The following is a 26,161-nucleotide window of genomic DNA, read 5'->3' as shown; positions in this document are numbered from 1 at the left end:
CTGAGAAAGGGGAACAAGCATAACACAGTGCTGCCCACTCCCTGAAATGCATACCATGATTAATGGCATGGAAATCTCACTTGGCAGGTTAAGAAAACCAAGGTTTGTTAATCTCCAAGAAATAAGGAAAATTTTAGGCCAGGCAGGCAGTATCAAGAGATGTTTTAGGCTCAAAATCCAGTCTTTAGTCCTAAAACATTCCAAAAGTTAGCCTCTGAATGCTAAAGATGCCATTAATATTTAACATTTACCTTTCATCTCTTCTCAGTTCCAATGAGTCCATATTATCTGAGGTGAAAAGTATCGGTGGCGGAAGCAATTCTCCAGAACCATGTGAAAGCATAGCAGGGACACCATTATATTCCATAGAATCAGGTGAGATTTCCACCAGTGTTAGAATGAACCCTGGCTCTTCCTCTGCATCTACGAAATCTGTAATGTCACTTCTTACTATCAAGGGTATCAATAAAAAAGCAGAAAAAAATAAACCCTGAGAACATAAACATTCAATTTTTCTTATATACTTATTTACTTATAAATCACCATGTGTTTGCATTTCTGAACAATGCAAATCCTGTGAGGAAAAGTAGGCATGCTTAACCAGATAACCCAAGTTATTCTGGTAAGCATATTTGCTTACCATTCTGTGTCTCTCTGCTATTTTCTCTCTCTTGCCATTCAAGTCCCCTGATCATTCTCATTAGTCTATATCTTGTACTTAAGTCTCACTTTACTCCTTCCTCTCAATAATTATTCTATGCTGCTTCTGTCAGATCATGGTAGTAGTATTAAGGAAATATGCAAATAGGATAAACGCAAGGATACTTTATTTTAAATCCCAAAAATGTCCTATAAGAAAAATTAAATTGTAAATAAAGGTTGTGTTCAGATAAAAAATCAAATATTAGATCATACCTGCACTCATCTCTGTCATTGCTGAAATGGTGTCATTCTTGTTTCCTTCAGTCTAAGAATAAAAATATCACAATGAGTATATCCAGCATGTCAAATAATTCTAGTGCCCAGAATATATAACTCTAAAACAATTGCATATGTTTATGCATGCTGTCAGATAACACATAAAGCTCTTCTTGTCCCAGGAATTCAAGGAAAAGCCGGGTAAAGCCCCTAATAAATAAAACAATGAACAAACTAGAAAAATAGCAAGTGTCAGAACACAACATAAATCATTTGTAAATGAAAATATATTATTAATCAAGCATGGAATACAGCATATTTGCCTTTCATTTGCGGTATTTAGAAACAACTATAGCACAGCCTTTGCTCAGAAAAATAATATGCAATAATTTAAAAACAATATTCCTTCAATAATTGTAGTTACAGTAGTTTCATCTAAATCCAAATGCCTTTTTTCCTCTAACACTTTGTTCATTAATGAAAAGTTAAATCACTTTTTGAAAGAATAGTGACATGGCTTTTCAAAGCAAATGTAACTACGATCTTAAATCAGTGCTAAAGTAATGCTTACTAAAAAGGCATAGCTTACTGGAAAGGAAGCATAAAAAGAATAAGTGCTAAAAGTGTACAATTCAGATTTTAATATTAGCAACCTAGCCATAAATATACAAACACACATAAAACTCTCAACATAATTAACCAGAATATACTATGGTGAATTTAACTACAATATGGTTAACAAAATATCGTGAATGTTGTAAATGTATATACAGCTATTTAGCAACAGTTTTTCTTTTATACTACATTCCAAAATGTAGCTATTTCAGTTAATTAACACTTCTTACTTGTGCAACTTCAGCTGTAGAAAACTGATGTTCAGCAGACTCAAAAGCGTAGATATTACTCGTTATATTGAGTTTATCTGGTGGTTCAGATAAACAAGCTGCTGTTTCTTGAGAACATTTTGGAGACGTTAACTCAGATGCAATTTCACAAATCTCTTGTATCGGGTTTCCACTTTTGCAAAAAAATAAAAATAGTTTTAATCTAGATGCTGTTTGCCGATAAAATGTTCGAAAACATTTTTATACCATACGACTTAAAATGAATGGCAGGAGTTTACAAACATTCTATATAACAATGGCACCACACAATTGAAGAAATGTAGATAGTAAGGAACATGGTGGTTTATGAAGAAACGTGAATTCCAATTCTCTTTTAAGAAGATATTTCATTACTCTCATGCATCTAAACTTATTTGAAGAAAATTAAGAGCATTTATATTTAAATATTAAGACTGAAGATTGTTTTCTTAGAAAACATAAAACATCTTTATAACTATATTCCCAGTAATTTTGGAGAACTTCACCATGCAGACATCTATGTTTCACAAAACAATGTACCACATATTATGAAACATCACCCCAAACACTTGAGAAATAATAAAAATACAACTGTAGTGGGATGTATACCTTTCCATATTATTTTCCTGCATGGTGGGGCCAGCATTTACAGAATGTAAATCATACAGTCCCAAAGTGCTGATTTTAGCAAGCTGCTCATCCATTTGGAGATTCATTTCAACTTTCTGCTCTTCTCTAGGTTTTTCTGACATTTTGTCATCTGTTACTTTAGATATTAGAATACACATAAAAAGTTTGTAAGCTATTACTATTTAGATGAGGTGGACAAAAATACATTTTGTATTAGAAGAGGTGAACAAAATACATAGATGAGATGGACAAAAATACATTTTGCTTAGTTGTTAGATGGCTGTTATCTAAAGTATAGACTGATCTGGAAATTTATAAGCCACTTAGTCATTAATATACTAGCAGTTAAGAAACAAATGTTCAAATATTTCAACCATACAAAAATTAATGAACTATGTGTAGCCCATATATTTTAAAAAAATAACACCATCTCTCAATTGTGCTGATAGCTATAAATATGCAAGCCACACAAACAATAAGATTTTATTTCAGAAAGTTCTATGATATACACTTCAAAAACCTACCGTTTTGGATTTCTTTACATTCTTCCATATCTGAACTTAGATTCAGAGGTTTTTGAGAAACATTCCTGGTAGATACCAAGCCACTGTTAAGATTTGGTTTAGGCTTTGGGAGTCTGTATCTTGATGGCCTGGGAGTTTTATTTTTTTTACACAAAGATACCGTACTGCAGACAAAAGTAAAATGTCATTAAAAGGATCACTCATTTTCTCAGCTATTAATATGTTATCAGGTACAAAAGCGAGCCAACAACTTGAGCACTACTAAATCTGTGCTACGGAATCCCAGAATAAAGAATTTAATATATCCCTCCATTGCAATCTAGATGTAATCTGGATTTATCACTAAAGGAGGAATTTAGAAAAGACACTGAGGAACAGTTTTCATAGTCCACATCAAATGTTAATTTAAGCATATTATACAATACCTTCGGACAGTGGTGAAATCTATTTATTTTTGCCATCGGTTCTGTGGGCGTGGCTTGGTAGGGGGCTCATGTGCCTGGGTGGTGGTAGCCAACTTTTTTTCACCTTTTTAAAGCATTTTTTTCCTACCTATTCGCCCGAACCGGCAGGAAAAAAATGCTTTAAAAAGTGGGGCGGGGGGGAGAAAGGTTCCCACGATTGCGCGGACCAGCTGTGAGTTGCGCGATTTTCAGTACCTTTTTTCCCCACTTTTTAAAGCATTTTTAGTACCTATTCGCTGGAACCAGTAGTAAAAAAATGCTTTAAAAAGTGAAAAATCCAGTTCCGACGATCACATGGCACAGCTGAGTGTCACAGAACCTTTCCCCCCCACCCACTTTTTAAAGCTTTTTTTTATTACTGGTTCGGGTGAACCTTAGCATTTTTTGCTACCAGTTCTGGTGAACTGGTCAGAACTGATAGCATTTCACCCTGGCTTCGGATATGAACTGGATAAAAGCTAGTTTTTTAGCTTTTATCACTCAGAATATAACACATGAAAATTAACATTAAAATGTAATTATCCTAATAATATTAATAATTAAGGCAGATTATGGGCCTCCAGACATTTTGTGTGGCAATCCCAGTTTGTTGGCAGTTTACTGTGATTATTTGAATTAAATTCCCAGAATGCCATACTATTGTCTTACAGTCACTTTTTTATAGATGCGCAACTTATAAAAATCTTTAAAGTTTTCAGATTCAACATAAAAATATTCATAATGCAGATTTCTGCATTTTCATTGCACGTGCACCAAAAATTAGACAATACAGGAGAAAAAAAATAATTTGAGATGCAGAAAATTGTTTTATACAATTAAGCATGTCATCAAAATAATAGTTATAAATTAAAAAATGGGTAGGACTCCTAATTAAAAAAATGTTTCGGGTAAAATAGCAGAACAAACCTGCAGACTCTACTTTCCTGTGAAGATTTTTCCAAATCTGTGGTAGTTTTATTTGTCTTGTGTGGTGAAACCAGTGCAGTTTTTGAAGAGTCTGGAAGTAACACAACTGTCTGTTCTTCCAAGCATACTTCAGAATATGATGGTTTACTGCTGTTACCTTCTGTATTATTTTTATTATTTGAAGGTTCATTTGCTGAAGGGGCTTCCATTTGTACTTCCTTTCCTGAATATAAAACGAATATAAAAAGATAGGTAGATTCAGTTTATCTTTATTGAGACATTCCTGCATTTAAAGCGAATCAAATGAAATCATTAAAATGTTACTTGACTATTCAAAAGCATAGTTCTGTTTGCACAGCAGCAGGAAGAAATGAGAGGCACAGCAGAAAAAAACATACTGTATATACTCGAGTATAAGCCTAGTTTTTCAGCCCACTTTTTGGGCTGAAAAAAGCCGCCTCGGCTTATACTCGAGTCAGTGAAAAATTTGCCCGAAATGGAGGAGAAAAAGGGGCGGGGCCATGCCGCTGGGTGACACTCGTGAATGGCCCAGTGCCCCTGTGAGTTTCCCCTCCCTCTGTGTCAGTTTGCCGTGCAGCGCGCACCGCACCATCCCCCCTCCTCACGTTCTAATGTAATGCAGGGCTGTCTTACGATTCCCCTTCCTCCCCTCCTGCCGCTCTGCAACGATGTCCCACCTCCTCCTTGTTATGGCAAGCAGCCACATAGCGATGTCCCACCTCCTCTGGTACAGTGATCCAATGATAGGAATCACTGTGCCGTGTGTCATAGGAGGCGGGACATCGCTCCCGCGGCTGCACGGGACATCATCATCACAGCGGGACATCAGCATCATGAGGTGAGTGAAGTATTTCATTGAATACACCGCTAGTTTACTGTTTTTCTTTGAAATAAATATTCAAAAACATTATTGGTATCTATTTTTATTTTTGAAATTTACCGGTAGCTGCTGCATTTCCCACCCTAGGCTTATACTCGAGTCAATAACTTTTCCAGTTTTTTGTGGTAAAATTAGGTGCCTCGGCTTATATTCGGGTCGGCCTATACTCGAGTATATACGGTAACTCTTTTTTCAGCTTTTGAAAGGTGCTAATAATATTTCAGGCTTTTTATAATTATTTTGTTTCCAGTGTCAAAATAGCAAGAAAGTTTGCTGTGATTCAAAGAGACCAGACTGGGCTTTGGAAACTTAAACAAGCCTTTCATCCTTCAGAGATTGGTAAAATGAGGACTCAGGTTGTTGGGGGCAATATGCTGACTCTGTAAACCGCTTAGAAAGGGCTGTAAAAGCACTATGAAGTAGTGTATATTCCGTATTTTTGGAGTATAAGACGCACCTTTTCCCCCCTAAAAGAGCATGGAAATGTTGGTGCTTCCTATACACCAAATACAGCCATTTTTGGCCTCCCGAAGCCCTGTACTATCATGCCATTTTTGTGAAAAATGGGCAAAAAACAGGTCATTTTTTGCCAAAAAGAGCCATTTTCCGCAAAAATGGGGGTGTTTTGCTTTCCCCCACCCCCCAGAAGCACTCTGCAGGTTTCAGCAAGGCTGGGGGAAGGGAGAAATGCCCCCGTTTTTTCCTTACCCCAGCCCTGCTGAAGCCTGCAGAGTGCTTCTGGGAGCCGGGAGAGGACAAAAACTTTTTTTTCTTAGTTACCTCTTTCAAATCTTAGTGTGTCTTATACACCGGTGCATCTTATAGTTTAAAAAAAATATGGTAAATCTAAGTGCTGTTGCTACTATAGGTTATCCACTCTCATTTTATGTGATAATATTGACCATACCTTGGATATCAGTATGTAACTGAAATACTGGATCTCTCATAGCAAGTAAAGTCATGGCTGCTTCAGTACTTCCATCATTAATTCCTAAAAAAGATTCCAAATAAACAGGCTTACAAATGAACAACCTTATCACATTTCTTTATATTATATCATTGAAAATATCATTATATTTTCAATGAAATTTATTCTCAGATAAGTATATATAGAATTGCAACCTTAGTGATTAATGCTTGATTCATTGGAAGAAGGTTTTAGGAACCTCCTCTACACACACACACACACACACAAACACACACACACACACACACACCATGCAAAGTAAAAGCTATACTTTTAATTTAACAAATCTCCATTCAGTGGTTTATTGAATATTTTGGACAATGTACCTGTTTCTTTTGTTTGTTCTTCTTGTGTAATATCCTTTTGAAAGAGAAAAAAGGAAAGAAATCAACTGCTACATTTCTAGACCACATTTTAAAATAAATTAAATGAACCAACTTTGATTTTTCACTTTCACGAATGGATCCTAAATCCTAAATCTTTATACTAAAAACAGTCCCTAACAGATTTATTTTGTGGTATTACTGTCAAATAATATAATTGTGACAATGGACTCCGTAAATTCCATAACTTCAATTACATCCTCCCCAGTATTTCTAACAACATTTTGTTCAAGACTATTTACTGAAGAATACTTTATAACAATCTTGATAAGCAATCAGTTCCATCACCAATAAAACTCTTACTAGCTCACATATTTAAAAAAATCAGTTGCAGTTGACAAAAAAAGTTTTTATTTTAACTCTGGATATCTTTATCCAGAGAATTATATTAAACAATTTTATAATTAAAGCACACTGTTTGTAAATTTTATACCACTTTGCCTAAAATCCAGGCATTAATGATTGGATTAATCAGAGATACATCTTGGGTGATCAATAGCAAACTATCATAATACACTGATAAGAAGTAAAGCAAATAAAAATAATAAAATTATTTTTACATCAATAGTTTTATTACAAAGAATAATAATGCTATAACCAAATCAAGGTTTACCTAGAAAGGGAGACATTGAATGAATCCAATAAAGCCCTAGCACCTCTTTAATAATAGTAATAGTAGACCACAATTTCCTGTATTCTTTTAAGTACATTATAACTAATGTTAGGAAAATGGAAACTTCTGCTTTCTGTGTAATTGAACCTTGTTCAACCAGTCACTCAATCAATAACAGCAAGTAAATGCCAGCAGCAATTGCAAGATGAAAAGTTAAACAGGACAGTAGACAACTTGTTTACAACAATAAACTGTTACAAAGATCTCGGTGGATCAACTCTTTTGTGGGTGGTCCTCAGTTTACAATGGCAATTGGGATGGGTTGCAATAGTAATCCAGAGATGTGCAGGCTGTTAAGTGGGAAGTGTCAGAAGCATCAGATAAAGAACTCAAGGGTGTCATAGGGGAGGGGGGAAGTGGAGGCTGAGGGAGGCCTTGGGAGATCAAACAGTCTATGCCAGGGGTCTCCAATCCCCAGGTTGTGGCCTGGTACCAGGCCACATCCCATTCAGAACAGCACCATGCAGCTCCATTTACATGAGTGGTGGGCGCGCATGTGCACCCTCCGCTTCTGTAAATGGAGCTGCACACACATCCCTCTCCCACCCCACTAGTTGACAAAGGCGGAAAGGTTGGAGACCTGTGGTCTATGTGAAGTTGGGGGAGTGGGTCCTATGGTGTGAGTACAGGAAGGTCAGGGGAATTTATCAGAATGACTTGCAATCCTCCCTGTCGGTTTTCCCACTGACCTTGCTTGTGGGAAGCTGGCAGGGAAGGTCACAAAAGACAATCATGTCACTGAGGGGAAATTGCAATAATCATGAGCCCAAGATGTTGCCAACTGCCCAAATCACAATCACATGATCATGAAGGCACTGTGGTGACCAGAACTTTTGAGGACCAATCATAAGTACTATTCGTTCAGTGCCACTGCAACTTCTAACAGTTGCTGAATGAATGGTCAGTAAGGAAAGACAACAGTATTGCTCATTCTGCCTTAGACATATTTATGTTTCATCATAAAACAAAAAATACTTACAACTGTTGGGGTGTACAATTTGCTATCATTTTGCATCACAGGCTGAATAGACAGATTTAGATCATGAGAGATACATGGCTCATCTGCAATATTCTCATATATCTCCAGCTGTCATGGAGAAAAACACAACAATTATTTTAATTGTCCAAAACAATTTAGTTGATTCTCTTTTTATATGCTATAATGTTATTCATTGAAATAAAAGTGCAAACTATAAAATATAAAATCCAAGTTTACTCAAAATACACTTACGCTGACAATTACTTTTCCCAGCTTAATTATTCATGTTAAGGCTGCTTCCACATTAAAATGTATTGGCAATTACAATAATTTTACAGGGCAACAATTATCCTTTAATCATTTACACAAGTTTTATTTTCCTTCTGTTCACTGATGTTCTTAAAAGATATAATTTGTTTAACCAATAGTCCAGGAGAGAAAGGCAATTCTTCAAAAGAGTGAAGTTCCTTCATGCATCCCTCCCTTTTCTAAAGGAAAAACTCAGTTCTATTTATTAACTCTCCTCCATTCTGTATCTGATTTGTTCATTCATTTGCCTTGAACAGTGAGATGGGTAGCAAATAAATTTAATAAAAATAAATAAATTAAACTATGCATGTGTAAAGTTCATACAAAAATGTTTCTAAGGTCTTTTTTTGTCCCCATTATATTTACTTATACTGGAATACGCAAAATTATCATTTGTGGAATTGCCTTGCCTCTACATATTATTCTATTAAGTCTCAGTTTGAAAAAGCACAGGTTTCTATCTGAGCATATAAAAGTGAACACACTATCTAAAAGGCATTTTTAACATTCTTGTATGCCCACATGATGATACAAATAATGAACTGGGGAAAGAGGTGCATAGAGCAGTTACTAATGTTCTAAGAGTAATGACTAAGCCACTAGTCTTCACAGACAGATTTACAACTTTCATGTTCTTTAAGTAGCTCTAATAATCGTTTTTAAAGGGATCATAGGTAGGAAGTCAGCCAGCAGTTCCGGGCTGAGCGTAGGGAAGATTAGCTCTCTAGGCTTGAGGAAGATTGCCTTGCCCAACTTTCTAGCTGAGTTTTGTATTGGCTGGCCATGCCTGTCAGCAGCTGTAGGGAAAAGGAAAGCTAAGTCTGGCAAGGCAGGAAGAAGGCTAGGCCTCTTGGAAGTGGGAAAAGAGATAAGAGGCCTGCACACTGCTGGGCCTTCTGGGCATAGGAGGGAGGGGGGATAGAGGAGGCTCACATGCTGTCATACAACCCACAGCAAATTTCTGCATGTGTGTGGGTACTGAGCGGCAACCTCCCCATCAAAAGTATTCCTGCATTGTGGTCGCTTGATGACCACAATAGAGAGACTTGAGATTGTTGTTGGTGACTGAGCTAGTTGGGTGGATGTCTCGCTTAACACCCATAATGACTTATAACCAAAACTGCAGGCTCAACTTTTCTTCACCAATTTTTAACTACCATTTACCTGAGAAAGGTCTTATCAAGTTTCACCTGACTCTAAAAGGAATCTATGGCACAAAAAGACTAATGAGATGCATTAATTGAGCATTTTTAGTTGGTATTTCCAATATACCTCTTCCATTGTTTCCTCAATGTGCACAGGAACAGGATTTGGAGATCGAAGCCCTTTAGGAACAAATACAGGAGCTTTATTTACTTCTTCTGGTGAAAAAATTTCAACTTCATATTCTGATTCAAGTTCATCCTCCTCATCCTCCTCATCCTCCTCCTGTGAAGAAGCTCTAAGGGTTACCAAATTAACTTTAGAATTTCCACTTCGTGATTTTTTACGAGGGGCTGGTTTTAAATTTCTGCCTTTGATGACATGTTGTTTAACTTTTTGTTGGTGCTTCATTTTTCTACCATGGTCATTTTCATATTCAGAAGTGGAAGCTGTTTTTGAATCACAGTTTTTGTTCCTCTGCTTTAATGTTCTTCCTGGTGGCTTTCTAGATCATAAAGAGATGCTTTAATTAATAGGACTGACAAAAAAGGAACAAAAGCAAATAGTTCTAAAGTAATTTTTAAAACATCAAAAATACAAGATAATAGGTATCTAGGTTTTCTTTTAGCATTTGAGTTACTAAAATAGATTTTTAAGAATTCTTATGTATAAATGTGTTTATATTCTGGTATTTCAAATTAAAAGAAATATTGTAAGCCATCTTCCCATCTAAAAATACACTCAAACCATTCTGCCATTCTACAAAGTCTTATGCCCTTGCTGATCGAATCTGAAACAGGGCCTATGAATTCATTGGCCTGGGACTGCCTGCCATCTAGACTGAAAAATGCAACTACCCAATTGACATGAACAGGCACATGTTAAATAGCTCAAAGGAAAAGTAACTAGAAGGATGCGGGACATAATCAAAACATATTAAAATATCTGGCCCAGAGGAAGTGGATAAAGAAAGTATTTAGAGCAGGCTATTTTTTAAACCCATAATTGACCATAATTTAACCTGTAACATTTGTTATGACAGATCAAGGTGATGGTCAATAATATGGGTGATTTTGAAAGATATTTGATACATTTATGGAAGACAGGGGTATCAAGTACTATTTGTCTTGAAATTTCAATGTTTGGATTGAGGGCAAAATGTCTACATATACCAGTTGCAGAAAAATAATGGCAGGAGTTTGCCTCCATCTTCAGCTTGCAAGTACCACAGAAGCATCTATAGTCATACTGAACAGAAGCATCCATGTCATTCTGAAGTCAGTAGACACCAAAATCAATGAATACATAAGTAAAAATAAATACAGATACTTGTCCTGGACTAAGATGGGCTTTTGATCCAGAAGAGCTATTCTTATGTTCTTAAGGTAAAGATATATTCAGGTATTGGTTTGCAAGCATTTAATGAATAACCACAATGAATAATAACTGAATTAAGCCCTTATTACACCTAGACTTGCTTTGATCAGGTCGGGTAAGAATCAGCTGAGTAAGAGCCAATAAATTACAACAGTATAAAACTCTGAGAGGTATTTGGAGTTGAAAGCAGTGTTTGTCTGTTTGCCTTTGTACTGTGAAACCTAAGAGCCGCGGTGGCACAGTGGGTTAGAGCAGTGGTCCCCAACCTTTTTATCGCCGCGGACCAGTCAGCCTTTGATAATTTTACCGTGGCCCGCTGAGCGCGCGCAGGGGTGGGGGGGCGTTGTTCGCGACGACACATTGTTTATATATCATGTGCGTACCAGCGCGGGGCTCTCTTCCATGGAGCCTTTGCGCACGGCCCAGGAGCTTTTGCGCACGGCCCAGGAGCCTTTGCGCAGCAATCATGGCCCCCGGCCGCTGCAGCGATCATGGCCCCCGGCCGCTGCGCGGCCCGGTGCCAGGTACTCCACGGCCCGGCACCGGTCCGCGGACCAGGGGTTGGGGACCACTGGGTTAGAGTGTAGTACTGCAGGCTACTTCTGCTGATCACCGGCCGCCAGCAGTTTGGCAGATCGAATCTCACCAGGCTCAAGGTTGATGCAGCCTTTCATTCTTTCGAGGTGGATAAAATGAGGACCAAGATTGTTGGGGACAATAAGCTAACTCTGTAAACAGCTTAGAGAGGGCTATAAAGCTCTGTGAAGCGGTATATAAGTCTAAGTGCTATTGCTATAGCAAATTCCTCTCGTGTGTGTGTCCATATTTCCTGGGTCAACTTTTGCTCTCTTTCAGCTGTTATAGGACTTGTTTTGAATTTTCTATTGTTCTTCTTACAGTCTTTCTGACTATAAGACACCTTCCTTAAAATCTGATCCTGAATGCTTTAGAGCCCTCTCATCCCCACACAGGACAAAACACTGCTCAAGGTGTACTTTTACCCTTTTAAGTTTTCTACTTCTTTCTCTTGGGCAGAAAGCAGCTTAGGGATTTCTTTTTTAATTTGCGTTTCGTTCTCCGAAGGCTGGTCTGATGAACCATGTATCCCAGCATGCCTACTTCTTGTTGAGGAAACTAATTCGATGCTTTCTGTACATTTTTTTTCTTTCCTTGATTCAGAAGTTGATGCAGATTCCATCAAATGTACTGGGCTGCCCTGGAAAGAGTAGAAACACATGCCATGTTAATCAGGGCACTTATCTATGCAGAAAGTCCTTAACTCACAACAATTCATTTAGTGACCGTTTGACATTACATCAGCACTGGAAAAAGTGACTTATGACCACTTTATTAACAACCAGGTTATTAACAACTGCAGTGATTCACTTAACAACTGTGGCAAGAAAAGTTGTAAAATGAGGCAAAACTCACTTAACAAATGTCTTACTCAGCAACATAAGTTTTGGATTCAATTATGGTCGTACGTTTATGACTCCCTGTATCTATTTATTTTTTCAAATAGTCTTAAGGAACATCATTGGAACCTTTCAGTGGGCTGCATCGCACAGCATATTTTCTTCTGCTGCCTTCTTCTGCAATTTTACAGCCCTTAAAATCAATTGCAGTAAGGAAGGCTGCATCTATATACAAGGAAAATGATTTGTAAAAGGAAATCAGAAAAATAGAAGTGCGTTCCACTAATACCAGAAAATCAGTATAATCCAGTATGTATTTTACTTAAATATACTCCATGCACATATGTATATATGTATGGTATTTAAATACAATTTTTATAATATTTCTTGTATGAAATCTGCTCATGAGCTGCTCTCAGTTTCTAAGGAAATAAAGATTCAACAAGTATTTTGTATTGGCAAATGCAGTACTCATAAAAAACATTAATCAAGTGATGATTTAGGATGATTAAACTATGCTTACCATTAACTGAGCTGTTTTTCCAAATTTGCTGCCATACAAGGTATCACATTCTGCATCTCTTCCTGTATCTTCTTTGCTATTTTCTCTTTCTAAGGAGAATTCTGTGTTTTTAGGAACTTGTGCAACATTTGGCTTTTCCTTCTGCAGGTGATCTATCATGAGCTGGTCTGTATTTTTGTTTTCTGAATGATGTATTTCTTGAGGGTCACAAGTATCACTAAAAACAAAAGCAAGCAAAACCATTGAGATCATACCGGTTTTGAAACTGAAAACATATTTACAACTATTTGTTGCTTAAATCATGCTTTTTTTCACAAATGAAAAAACAGTCAAGTTCATTCAGTCGATTCAAAAAAGACAGACAAGGAAAAAGCAACAAAAATTTGGAGTAGAAAACTAATGAAAATATTATGCCATATTATACAGAAAATAAAGTTTGTACTAGGATCACAGGAGAGTTTTTATTTATGGTATTTATTGAAAACTGTTTTACCTTTCAAAAGCATCCGAATTTTTTCTTTTAATGGCATCTTGGTTTTTCAGAAGACCACATTCCAGTGATTTATCAGAAGGATGTTTCTTCTGATCAGTCCAAGTTTTTGATGAGCTTTCAATAGATTCTGATCCTTCTTTTCTATCTAAATTACCTGGGGATGTCTGGACAATGACTTCATCCTTGATGTTGAAGAAAATTTGTACATGCCAATTATTTATCAGAGCACAACTAAAACACTTTCAAATTAAAATTCAGAATTTAGAATGTTGATATTTCCTATTGTGATAGTTAACATGATTTCTCCAGATTTCTAGTTTATATCCTATGTAAATTGGTAAGATATTGTAACAACAATGATGTACTTAGTGATGTCTAATTTTTATTTTACTAAAAATATAAGAATATTTTAACTGAAACTCAAACATTAGCTGCATGATTTCTTTTTATGAGATGTGGGACAGCCATGGTTGCATCTGGAAATCACAATAATTTATGGTTTAGTGAGACTTAAACTGTGGTCTCCATACAGGCTCACAATTCCACTACCCAATAGCAACAAGGTGCACGAAAGCTTTCATCTCATAGAGAATAGAATAACAGAGTTGAAAGGGACTTTGGAGGTCTTGTAGTCCAACCTCCTGCCTGGGCAGGAAACCCTATACCACTCTACACCATCTTCTGATGAACTATATTTAGCACTATTGGCTGAACGAGGGAAGATTTTCAAATCTTTACTCTAGTTAATTTCAAATGTACTATTTTGCTTTACCATGCTTTATATTTTATTTTATAATAAATATCTTAAATATATCAAATATATCAAATATTTAATAAAGATTAAAGATAAAAGTATATCCTGTTTTTATCAGTATTTATATACATACATACATACATACATACATACACACACACACATACATACATACACATATACCGTATTTATCGGCGTATAACACGCAGTTTTAAAACTAAAATTGCAAGCTTAAACCCTGCCTGCGTGTTATACGCCGATACTCCGGGTGGCAGAAGCCCGGGACCCAGTCAAATTCGCTGCGCAAGGTGAAACGGCCGGCAGCAGCCCTGCTCTCCTGCTGCGGCTTCTGTTTCAATAGGGAAGAAAACTTCCTTTCGCTTCCCGGGCTTCTGCCGCCCGGCAGAAGCCCCGGGACCCAGTCAAATTCGGGAAGCGAAAGGAAGTTTTCTTCCCTACTGAAACAGAAGCCGCAGCAGCAGCCTCGCTCTCCTGCGGCCAGCGTCCGTTTCAGTCGCTTCCCTTGTCCGTCTTGATTGCTGGAAGCAGTAACAAACGGCGCGTCCGCTCCGCATCGCCCTGACAACCACCCCAGCCTCCGGCTACCGGGCCTCGCTGGAGTCAATTGCAAAGCTGCGTTCAGCGCTTTGAGGACCTGAGGCATCTTGGGAAATGTAGTTCCCTATCAGAAAGAATGGAGTAGCTGCGAATTTGTAACAACATAATATAACTTGGTGCTTCGCAGGTTACGAAAATCTCGTTTGATTTGCACACTGTTTTTTAAAAGTTAGATAAAGAAATTATGCTGTGAAAGCGACTAGATAGCCCCCCTCCCCTTCCTGTGTGTGAGAAAGGGAAGGAGAGGAAGGAAGGAGGGAGGGGGGAGGAAAAGAAGAAGGGAGGGGGGGAGAAGATGGAAGGAGAAAAGATGGATGGAAGGAGAAAGAATGGAAGGAGAAGGAGGAAGATGGAAGAAGAAAGGAAGAAAAAGAAGAAGGGAGGGAGAAGGAAGGAGGTAGGAAGAAAAGGGGAAGAGAGGGAAAGAGCAGAAAGACAAAGAGGATGAAGTTGATAGGCAAGAGGAAGGGGGAAGGAAGGGAAAAAAGAGGGAGAGAGTGAAGATGAGGAAGAGGTTTTTGGTTTTCCAAAAAGCAGTGATTCTGATTAAGTTTTTTTGCTCAAAGAGGTGTTTTTTCATTTCATATTTGCCTTTTAAGAGGAGTTAATGTTATAATTCATGTTCTAATGTTATAAATTTTAATCCAACATTAAGTTCCGAGCTTCCAAGTCATTTATTTTTAATGAAAAAAATTTTTACTCAAATTTTTGTGTTAAAATGGGGGGTGCGTGTTATACGCCGGTGCGTGTTATACGCCGATAAATACGGTACATACATTATACACACACGCACACTATTAAAACTCTAGCAGCTGCATTTTCAATATACCTGCTTCTTCATCAGATAAGATGGACAAACAAAAGCACAGGACAGAATATATCGTATTTTTTGGAGTATAAGACGGACTGGAGTATAAGACGCAGCAAGGTTTTGAAGAGGAAAATTTTTAAAAAAGTTTTTGCACTCTGCAAACCTCCCCAAAACGGGTTGTTCCCCCCCCCCGCCCGCCAAAAAGGCATGAATAGCCTTAAGGGAGCTTGCAGAGTGCTCTGGGGGGGGAGCAAAAAATGGGCCATTTTTTGCTAATTTCCCCCCCACCAGTCCCCAGGAGCTCTTTAAAAGCTTCCTACATTTTGGTGAAGGGCGGGGTTTCAGGAGGCAAAAAATGCTGTATTCAGTGTATAAGACACACCCAAATTTTCAGCCTCATTTCTGAGAGAAAAAGGTGCGTCTTATACTCAGAAAAATACGGTAAATAAATATTTGTTAAATAGTTCTGAAAAAGTTTCAATAAATTGAATAGATAGCTAACCTCTGAAATTAGATATAGATCATCTTTCTTGCTAATCTCCATCTCTTTTACTTCTTCCACAATTGGAACACTAATGTCTTCTGACACAGGTACTTCCTTTTTGCAATTGGTCCTTCCAACATTAAATTTGGCTCTCTGGAATCGCCCTCTTACCAACTGAGCAGGCTTGATTGTAGATGACTTATCCCTTTGGAAATTGGATTTCTCTCTATCAACCAAAGATGGAAAGCACCAAATTGAGTTAACAGATATTTAAAACAGGCATTTGTATGTTGTTAGGAAATTTATTCTTAAGAATTCTTTCTTCTGCTTGCCTATTTGTCAAATGTTCATTAGAAACTCTTCTTCAAAATAACTGAAGATGAACTCTATTTCTGCTTTTCCATGAGATTTTGGGGCCCAATGACATTCAATGTATCAGTTATATTTTACTATATATTCTTATTTGTGTGAGCTACCAAGAATACCATGATTGTAGGATAGTAGCTTGATAAAAAAATCATTACTTTACAGCATGCTATGTGAATGCAGGGTATGATGTTAGGTACTAAAACCAAGGTGAGTTTTTATTGTTGGGGAATAATTAATTATGAACACTTGCCTTCAGTGTTTTATTCTGAAATAATAAAATATTTTTTTCTTCAGCTATTACCCTGGGGAAGATTAAATAAGGTAGTCTACCAAACAATATACAACCATTCCCTGCTTGCCTTTCTCAAAGAGAAAGAGAATAACTGATCCAACAAGCTAAATCCAAAACTGAAAGGCAAATTTCAAACTTCCAAACTAGCGTATGTGTAAGAATGTACAAAATTAACAAATCCTAAAACTTTATCGGTCTGGTATATGATTCATATGTATAGTTCCACAGCCCCATCTCCTAAAATATGCCCCTTTTTCTGTTTTCCTTCTCCATGTGTTTGTTTCTAATCACTAAAGGGTTTCTATCACTTTCTATTCCACTTCAGTGATCTTGTAAATTGTTCATGAAGGTCAGAAAAGGAAAGAAAAAATATTTACACATGAAAACACCACATGGTTGGGAAGCAAGAGTGCCATATTTTTTAAAAGTGTAAATTCATAAAAGCAACATCTAATTATTTTAATTATATATTTATGTTTACTAGCTTAGATCATAAAACAAAAGTCACAATTGAGAACATACCTGAGACGTAGATTGGAACTATTCTGACAGGTACTAGGCACTGAAGAGTCTTTCTGAATTACTTTCTCGGAGTTTTCTAGTCTACTCTCCAAATTTTCATCAGATAATATTTTAGCGTTGATCTGAATCTGAAAATTAAAAGTTTCAATCTTAAACTGAGAAATAGTTTCAGCAGTGATATGCTGAATATCAAGGAATAATTGTGGCAATACAGAAACCCCATTTATATTGGATTCCAAACATTCAAGATTTCTACAGAAAAAACAAACAACCTAAACCAAATTTTCTTTGACTTAATACCGTTGATGGAGTTTTGGTAGGTTCAGATGTTTGTAGTTCCAGATTTCCAATGGTTGTTAATCCATTTCCTTCCAGGGATCTCTTTTCTTTCCTTCCAATTGTTCCTCCTAAGTTAGGTTTAGGTCTCTGGAACCTGCCTCTGAGAAATGGTGAGGATCGAGTATCGCTCTGCTTGCTTTCTTCCTGTGACTTCTGTTTGCTAGAGGAAAATCAAAATGAGAAGACATAGCAATTAACCAAAAGTATTACTGACAGAATTTCTAACAGATAATAACCATATGATCACTAAACAGGATAAGGCAATGTAAGGAAACATATGTCCATTTTTGTATTGATTTTTAACTGGCATGCTGATATCTAATAGAATAGTAAATTGTATTTATTTTCTAGTCGTTATTGAACTTAATTGTCATCTAATCTTCAGTTTGGATTTAAACAAAGCACACATAGTAGGGCTGATGCTTTGAAAATGCTTTAGAAAAAATGTTTTGGAATTTGTTGAAGCACAACATCTCATTAGATTCAGTAAGCAATGACTTTGTTCAGATTTGGTGTGACTCTAAAAATATGCTACTCGTGTAAGAGTTATGTTGAAATCGAACCAAACCTTTATTATGACCTTTGTGCCAGAGAGCGCAACACTAAATATACAGACCTGTAATTATTAATAAATTTAATAAAATTACATAAAATGTGTTATTGTAGTAACAGGAGTAAAAATAACAGTGGCAATCACCAAAATTTGTACTAAACGTCCATTGTAGAGAGGACAGATACGAGTGATGGCACAAAATCAGGCAACCTGGATAGATGCATCAGAATCCTGGTCAGATAAAAGCAGCAAGAGACAGATATTGTGCTCTCTACTAGGGAAGTTCTTTAAAATGGGATAAATGTAGATCTTCCTTACTTCCAAAGAGAGCAAAAAGGAGCATTCAGCTTAGAGATTCCATAGAACCATCTCCATCTTGTGTTTGTATTTATGTAACACCACTGAAAACAGATGTTTTTATATTGCCACCAGAGAACTGTAGAAGTTAGTACATCCAACTTGGCCAAGGTGAAAGTCCACAAACTTTCCAAATTAGAATTCAAGAAAGATATAATGATGGCACCTGCCCATTTGAGAAGAATCCATATATTGCAGAGTTGGATAATAGGCTTAAACCCATCTGAAAATCAATATCCCAGGTATATTGTTATTTCTTGGCATTTTGAAATCCTAAAGGACAAGACTTTCCAAATAAAATCCAAAGGAGTAGAGCTTGTTATTAGTTGTGTTGTTGTTTTTTTTAGCCAGGTTGATTTAATAAGATGTCTGATAAATCAATTTCAACCAGAAATTAAGGAGAACCAGGATCTGGCACTCACAGAAACGAAACCTGTCTCAAACCATAAAACACCATTCTTCATGCATTAGTGGTGCTTTTGTCTCTACATCTCTTTTTTTGTGGCAACTTGGGTATAGCCATGGTTACATTTCCAAAACCTTTGTCGCAAAGGCCAATAAGGATAGATCATTTTCTTATCTATGATTGCCTCACCCACTTATTTTAAATTGTAAAAACATTACCCATATCCAAATGAAGAAGTGCTAAAAAATACTTTTTAGTAAAATTGTTGTATTATTGCTATGCTGTCTCCAAGCTTCCAATAGCAGGGGGGGGGGAATCAACAACCTTTTGACAGCTCCCAGAATATTCCTTCCCCTCATACCCATTCCTTTTGTTCAACCCAAACATTTTGGCTTGACCAAAAAGAGAATGTAAGGCTCTTAGATCAACTGTTAAACTAGTCATAAAAACACAAAAAGGTAGGTGTGGAGTTATGTAATGACTACATTTTCCCTTTTAATCTTATCAATTTCACTCACCTTCCAAAAAAAGGGGGGGTTAGGTTAGGCCTTACCCTTTCTAACGATGTTCTGACTACCCCCTTTATAGTCTTGGCTGCAAGTAAGTCATAAGCCTAAATTGTTTACAAAAGAAGTTCACATCAAGAGTCTTAAAAACTACAGTATCCTTACCCAACTAATTCTTTTTTCTGGGTATCAGGTTCCAGTGAAATCTCATTTGATGCATCATTCTTAAGTACTGGAAGATTCTGGAGAGACAAATGAGTTTCATTTGTTGCAACCTCCTCTTCAGCATTGGTAGTACATTCCTCTGAAGTTGATAAGGCTTTAGATGTTACTGCTTCCTAGAATATATCAAATTATTCCAAAATTAATGCATGATGCAAGCACTTAAAATTCTGAAATTGCAAAATAGTGCAACACGCAAGGAACAAAACTCAGGAAAAGCAATTAGAAAATAATTTTCAGTTCTCCACACCCTGACATGTGTAACATTTGACATTAAAAAAAAAACCTAACTGACACCAAAGTCATAGGTAGATGACACTTTGGATAGATCCATGTTGGGCACCAGTTTGTCCATCATCACCATTTTAAAAAATGTTCTATTTACCAGTTGGCTTCCAATTGCACTTCAAAAAGCTGTCATCTATAAAGCCCTTCATGAGTTAGGGCCTGGTTACTAACAGAATTGCCACTCTTTAATCATTTCTGATTTTCCTATATGAACTGACAGAATTGGCATGCTCTATATCCAATCAACTAAGCAATGTATCCTATGGGTCCTCAGAACTACGTGTCTTCTGTTGCTGGTTCTGATCTTTGGGACATTCTCTCCGAAGTCTACATAATCCCAATCTGCTATTTTTTAAGAAAGCTTTAAAAAAACTGGCTCTTCTGAGCCAGGATATTTTGTGAAATGCACACAAATACCAACAAACATAAACACAAAATTACAAATCCTTAAACTTAAATCCTTTTACATATCCTTAAATTATTCCAAATGGGTGGCTTATAAATTTAACAAAATAAATAAAACAAGTCGCATTAATTACAAGCAACAAAATACAAAGTTAAAATAATCTTACACTTAGATTAGCTGTCTCACTACATTCACTCTTTTCTGCAATATCCAATTGGGGTTGTAGTGTGTTTAACAATTCTTCTTTCTTTGATGCATTTTCTAAGTTCTTCTTACATCTTGATTGCGAACTCTCCAATGAATGTTCTATTTCAACAGTATTGTCTTTTTTTTCTTCCTGAAGACTGGAATCGCTGATTAACAAAGGGGAAAAAAATCAACCTATAACTATTATAATTTAGAAAAAGATAATTTTTGTGTTCATGGAGATTTTAGGCCTTGACATTTTAAAAATTATATAAATTAACATTTAGATAGGAGTGCCCACTATAATATCTAATTTATTAAAAAGAATTATGATGATTTTCAGATGTACAAAAGTTGCAATTAATTTGTTAAGATTCTAATAAATCTCCAAAATGTTCCTATGCAGCTTGAAACTAATTCTGAGAAGATTATGGAGGCAAAACACTGCTAAGCCATCTTTGGTTAAAAAAAATATCAAATGAAGCTTAAAATTACACGCCACTTTCATAAACTCTGGGATTCAGCTTTTGATTCAAAGTTGCTTCAAACTGTACTTTTGAATGCAACAAAATTAGTAATTGTTGTATTTGTAATTGGAGAATGAACACATTTTTAACATTAAATATAAATCAAATGTAGTTTTTATTCTGACAGATTCCACTACTTAATACTGAACCTCTGTAACACTTTTAGAGTATCTCTCTCAATGAGCCACCCAAAGTTACCTGTAGCTTTAAGATGACAAAAAATAATGTGCTCTTCAGGTAAGTCTAGACTCTAGAGGGACTCCTGCCTTGGAGCCTCTGCTACTTAGAATAAGGATATAGGATATATTTATCCTAGTTTAGAAATATAATTGGATTTGAATTGGTATAGGAGAGATCCTAAACTCTTTGTAGCAGGAATAGGAGATTGTTAGTAATTTTATTCAATCTGAATCTTTTGGTACCTGAAATATTATGTAGAGCATTTCCATTATTTAAGCTCATCATTAGTCACTATATAGCCAACATGGATAAATAATTCATGCACTATAACAAGGGTAGGCCTCCTTTTTTTTGTTGGGTTGCAATTCCCATTTACCATTATGTGAGGTTGATGGGAGCTGAAATACAACATTGAGAGTGTTAAGAACTGAGAATCACAAGTGGGAACCAGCAGGTCCTGCTCTAGAAAGAAGTATTATGTAATTGTTCACAGCTGTATCCTAATGCCATTAAGAGGCCAGCCATATATCCATTAACTCAGAGGGGCAGGAAGAAAATACTGAGAAATTAAACTACAGCAGAATCGGTCGTAAAATCAAGATGGCAAGTGCAAATACATGGTAGTGTCTAGGCCTCTTTTATAAGTAGGCAATACTGCACACATTAAAAAGGGGCACAGTTTTGATATCGTTAACCATTTTGACCTCCCTGCTGCAGATTCCTCTGTGCTAGCATGGATAATATACAAAATATGCCTACAGTTTCTGCACTGCCATGGATGATCCACTATTGGGTTAAAGTTATTTTCTTGAGGCAATGAACATGTAGCTAGCTGAGTTATGTAGTCTTCCACAAAATTAAGCCAAAGACAGGATAACAATTTATGTGTATAGAGGTCTGAGCCTCAGTTTGAAGCTGACAGAAAGAGCCCCTAATGCCAGCCCCGTGCTATATATGGGTTATGTCATAAAGATAGATATTATGCATTTCCCCATGAAAAGGGGTTTTTAGGTGTTTGTTCTCAATTTTTAAAATAAAATATGCCTACCTGCTGGCAGGATTTACCACATCCTTTGTAATATCAAGTGACAAAGAGACATTTTGTAGTGTATAACTTTCAGACTCTATAGGGTTCTTCACAGGAGATTGATTTGAATGTGCTTCATCTACTTTCTCATTGCTGACAACCATTCTTTTTTCTAATGTCTCACACTGCGGTGTGTCAGCTTCATGAGCTGTTGCATCCTAGAAAAAGAATAAATCTCTGAGGTATAAGACTTTATATAAATGAAAAATGATCAGCTAGAATAAGGCTAGTTTGCCCAGGGGAGAATGCAAAGTTTTTAAAAGTCATTAATTCACATATTAGATAACAGAGTACTGTATTTCATTTTTTTTTAAAGACAATGAAATAGCAACAAAAGGAAAATTCTTTATCAGAGGTGTTCAGATTCCCAAATTATTGTTGTACTGAACTGCTGGTGATAAGGAATTCTTCAATTATGAACTTAATGCCGTTCAAAAACATATAGCACAGCCATAGTAATGCTGACGTAAGAGAAATAAATCCAACATACTGTATATACTCGAGTATAAGCCTAGTTTTTCAGCCCACTTTTTGGGCTGAAAAAAGCCGCCTCGGCTTATACTCGAGTCAGTGAAAAATTTGCCCGAAATGGAGGAGAAAAAGGGGCGGGGCCATGCCGCTGGGTGACACTCGTGAATGGCCCAGTGCCCTTGTGAGTTTCCCCTCCCTCTGTGTCAGTTTGCCGCGCAGCGCGCACCGCACCATCCCCCCTCCTCACGTTCTAATGTAATGCAGGGCTGTCTTACGATTCCCCTTCCTCCCCCTCCTGCCGCTCTGCAACGATGTCCCACCTCCTCCTTGTTATGGCAAGCAGCCACATAGCGATGTCCCACCTCCTCTGGTACAGTGATCCAATGATAGGAATCACTGTGCCATGTGTCATAGGAGGCGGGACATCGCTCCCGCGGCTGCACGGGACATCATCATCACAGCGGGACATCAGCATCATGAGGTGAGTGAAGTATTTCATTGAATACACCGCTAGTTTACTGTTTTTCTTTGAAATAAATATTCAAAAACATTATTGGTATCTATTTTTATTTTTGAAATTTACCGGTAGCTGCTGCATTTCCCACCCTAGGCTTATACTCGAGTCAATAACTTTTCCAGTTTTTTTGTGGTAAAATTAGGTGCCTCGGCTTATATTCGGGTCGGCCTATACTCGAGTATACGGTATACAAATTAAGTTTTTATATCCACTGCAAAAGTAGAGACTAGGATTGTCAGCATATATATAGACTATTCAGTTTAACCTGTTCCCAGGATTCTAAATTCCAGGTTGTAGTAATCGAAGAGTTTGGTCAAACTATAGGAGTTGCTTGGAATATATCAGTATATGCTTCACAAACAGGTAATCCTCAACTTACATCAATTTATTTAGTGACCATTTAAAGTCACAATGGCATTGAAAAAAGTGACCTATGACTGTTTTTCACACTTATGAACATTGCTGCCGGAATGGGACAATTTGCCATGCTCAATTCACCACAGCCAACTCACTGGGACCAACTTGCCACAACTTGCCATAGGAGAATTGAACAAACACCATCACCAATAATAATAAAATAAAGAAATCAATCCAGAAATACAAGAGTTACAATAATTTTGATGAATGTGTGATTGCCAATAAAAGTAACTGAATAAAATGATTAATAATACGGTGTTGAATTGTCCTGCCACAATTGTCCCACAGTGAGTTGGCCAAGGTGAGTTGGCCAAGGTGAGTTGGCCAAGGTGAGTTGGCCATGATGTGTTGGCTGTTGCGAGTTGTCTAGAGTCTTGCAGCATTCCCCATGGTCACACGGCCAAAATTGGAGCACTTGCAACTGGCATCTATTTATAACAGTTGCACTATCCCATGATAATTGTGATCACTGTATTTGTAACCATCCTAGCTGGCTTCTGACAAGCAGTCAATGGGGGAACTCAGATTTGCTTAATGACTGCATGATTCACCTAACACCAGCACTGATTCACTTAACAACTATGGCAAAAAGATTGTAAAATGGGGCAAAACTCATTTAACAACTGCCTTAACAATAGAAAATTTTGGTTCAACTGTGGTCGTAAGTCAAGGACTAACTGTAATAGGTACCTAAGCTGAACAGGCAGACTTATTAGAGTAGACTAAACTATCGTTGTATAGCACATGTCTTAAATACAGAGAAACCATACCATAGTTTAAGAAGAAACTCAAATTAATTCAGTGAAGGCACTGGTATCTTAAACAATACATATTTCACAGAAGGAAATGTTTATAAGTTGATACTTAATTTAGTCAGCCTTTGAAAGTTATTGTTTTACATACATCATACTTACAGTGGTATTCTTATTTAGAAGTTGACAATCATTATATTCAGTATGTATCACAGTCTTTTCAGTGATTATTGCTTCACTTGCTAATTCAGTCCCTGCTTCGCTTGGTTTTTTTTCTGCCTCAGTGCTTCTTTCAGGTAGTTCTTGCCTTCTAGTAATTCTTCCTAAATTTGGTTTTGGTCTCTGAAATCGTCCCCTTGCTAATGGTGCAGCTTTGAGAACAGTTTGCTTGCTTTCTTGTGAGGTGGATTGGTTCTTATTCCTAAAAAAAATCAACCATGAAAAGGCAATAATAAAATGAAGTAATGCCTAGCAATCATTTCTACTATTATTATTAGTGAATAAGGAAGAAAATCCTTGCCCAAATTCTGAGTTCTTCTCTGCATACTTACGCAGATTCTGCATCCAAGCCCTGGCAATGTGTTTCAGTAACCTCAGCTGTGATGATGTGGGGTGCATCATTCTGCTCAATTTCCTGAGAATTAATCATCAAAAAATAAATGGCTGTACCTTTTCAAAACAAATCACTCTCATCAAATTAAATTTAGAAACACTTTATTTTACGAGATTTCAAATTTATATTCTAATTATCTGGTATATTAAGAATATTAATTTTCCCTCATCTCAAATAAATGCCGTACATTTTGGAAAATGACTAGTGAACATTCACAAAGCAATTAAACATGACATTGGCAGCTGAGACTTTTCAACGCATTCCATAACTTCTAACTCAACATTCACATACATTCAAGCAAAAACTGCTGATCACCACACTCTACACTGATTCAAATTTAACTGTACAATCCTGTTCAGTGTGCTATGAAATGATAAGGTGGGTTATAAAATAATTTTATGCAAGAGAGATAATTGAAAGCTTTCAGTTCCTCAGATAACACATATAAATCCAAACTAATGAATACCTTCTCGCCTGCACTATTAGATCCAGACTTCTTGAGCTCGCCTTCAGCAGATGTATTTTTTCTGCCAGACACTTTACCGATATTAGGTTTAGGTCTCATCCATCGACTTCTCACTTCCATCTTTCCTGCAAAAGCTTTTGGACTCTCTCTACAGGAAAAAAAGAGTAAAAAAAATCCTAGACTGATTTAGATGAAATGGAACATTTAGATAAATCACCATCCATCAATTTCAAAAGGCAGCATTACTAAGAATAGCTTACATCCTACAACAATATCTCTACTACATCAAACAACTGCCTATCATGTCCTTGGTAAGGACTGAATAGGCGGATAAAAATGCCAAATCTATCGTGTTTTTCAGAGTATAAGACGCACCTTTTTCCCTCAGAAAAGAGGGTGAAAATTTTATATACTGAATACAGAATTTTTGGCTTACCAAAATCCCACCCCCTTTGCAAAAATGGACGTGCAGAGGCTTGCAAAGTGCTCCTGAGGACTGGGGAGGGCAAAAACGAGCAAAAAATGGGCTGTTTTTTGGTCATTTTTGTCC

The 26,161-nt window shown here is 36.8% G+C and overlaps 1 protein-coding gene across 2 annotated transcripts in view; it reads right to left on the bottom strand.

Moving 5' to 3' along the window:
• BDP1 (B double prime 1, subunit of RNA polymerase III transcription initiation factor IIIB) overlaps positions 1 to 26,161 on the bottom strand; it is a 57,924-nt gene that overhangs the window by 10,910 nt on the left and 20,853 nt on the right. Inside the window, exons 15-36 of one of the 2 annotated variants that reach the window (XM_032214454.1) lie at positions 25,612 to 25,759; positions 25,084 to 25,166; positions 24,695 to 24,953; positions 22,337 to 22,533; positions 20,562 to 20,748; positions 19,645 to 19,817; positions 17,619 to 17,817; positions 17,319 to 17,446; positions 16,154 to 16,361; positions 13,469 to 13,650; positions 12,976 to 13,192; positions 12,039 to 12,253; positions 9,790 to 10,165; positions 8,209 to 8,316; positions 6,500 to 6,533; positions 6,114 to 6,197; positions 4,306 to 4,528; positions 2,936 to 3,099; positions 2,391 to 2,547; positions 1,764 to 1,935; positions 916 to 967; positions 252 to 450 (exon numbers count right to left, since the gene is read on the bottom strand). In XM_032214454.1, coding sequence (XP_032070345.1) covers positions 252 to 450; positions 916 to 967; positions 1,764 to 1,935; positions 2,391 to 2,547; positions 2,936 to 3,099; positions 4,306 to 4,528; positions 6,114 to 6,197; positions 6,500 to 6,533; positions 8,209 to 8,316; positions 9,790 to 10,165; positions 12,039 to 12,253; positions 12,976 to 13,192; positions 13,469 to 13,650; positions 16,154 to 16,361; positions 17,319 to 17,446; positions 17,619 to 17,817; positions 19,645 to 19,817; positions 20,562 to 20,748; positions 22,337 to 22,533; positions 24,695 to 24,953; positions 25,084 to 25,166; positions 25,612 to 25,759 — 3,765 coding nt within the window. The remainder of the gene's footprint in view (positions 1 to 251; positions 451 to 915; positions 968 to 1,763; positions 1,936 to 2,390; positions 2,548 to 2,935; positions 3,100 to 4,305; positions 4,529 to 6,113; positions 6,198 to 6,499; positions 6,534 to 8,208; positions 8,317 to 9,789; positions 10,166 to 12,038; positions 12,254 to 12,975; positions 13,193 to 13,468; positions 13,651 to 16,153; positions 16,362 to 17,318; positions 17,447 to 17,618; positions 17,818 to 19,644; positions 19,818 to 20,561; positions 20,749 to 22,336; positions 22,534 to 24,694; positions 24,954 to 25,083; positions 25,167 to 25,611; positions 25,760 to 26,161) is intronic. The other variant, XM_032214455.1, reaches the window with a different exon arrangement.

Source organism: Thamnophis elegans, chromosome 3 (genome assembly GCF_009769535.1).
Source record: "Thamnophis elegans isolate rThaEle1 chromosome 3, rThaEle1.pri, whole genome shotgun sequence".
NCBI classification, from domain to species: Eukaryota; Metazoa; Chordata; class Lepidosauria; order Squamata; family Colubridae; genus Thamnophis; species Thamnophis elegans.
This window is presented reverse-complemented; position numbering and strand designations above follow the sequence as displayed.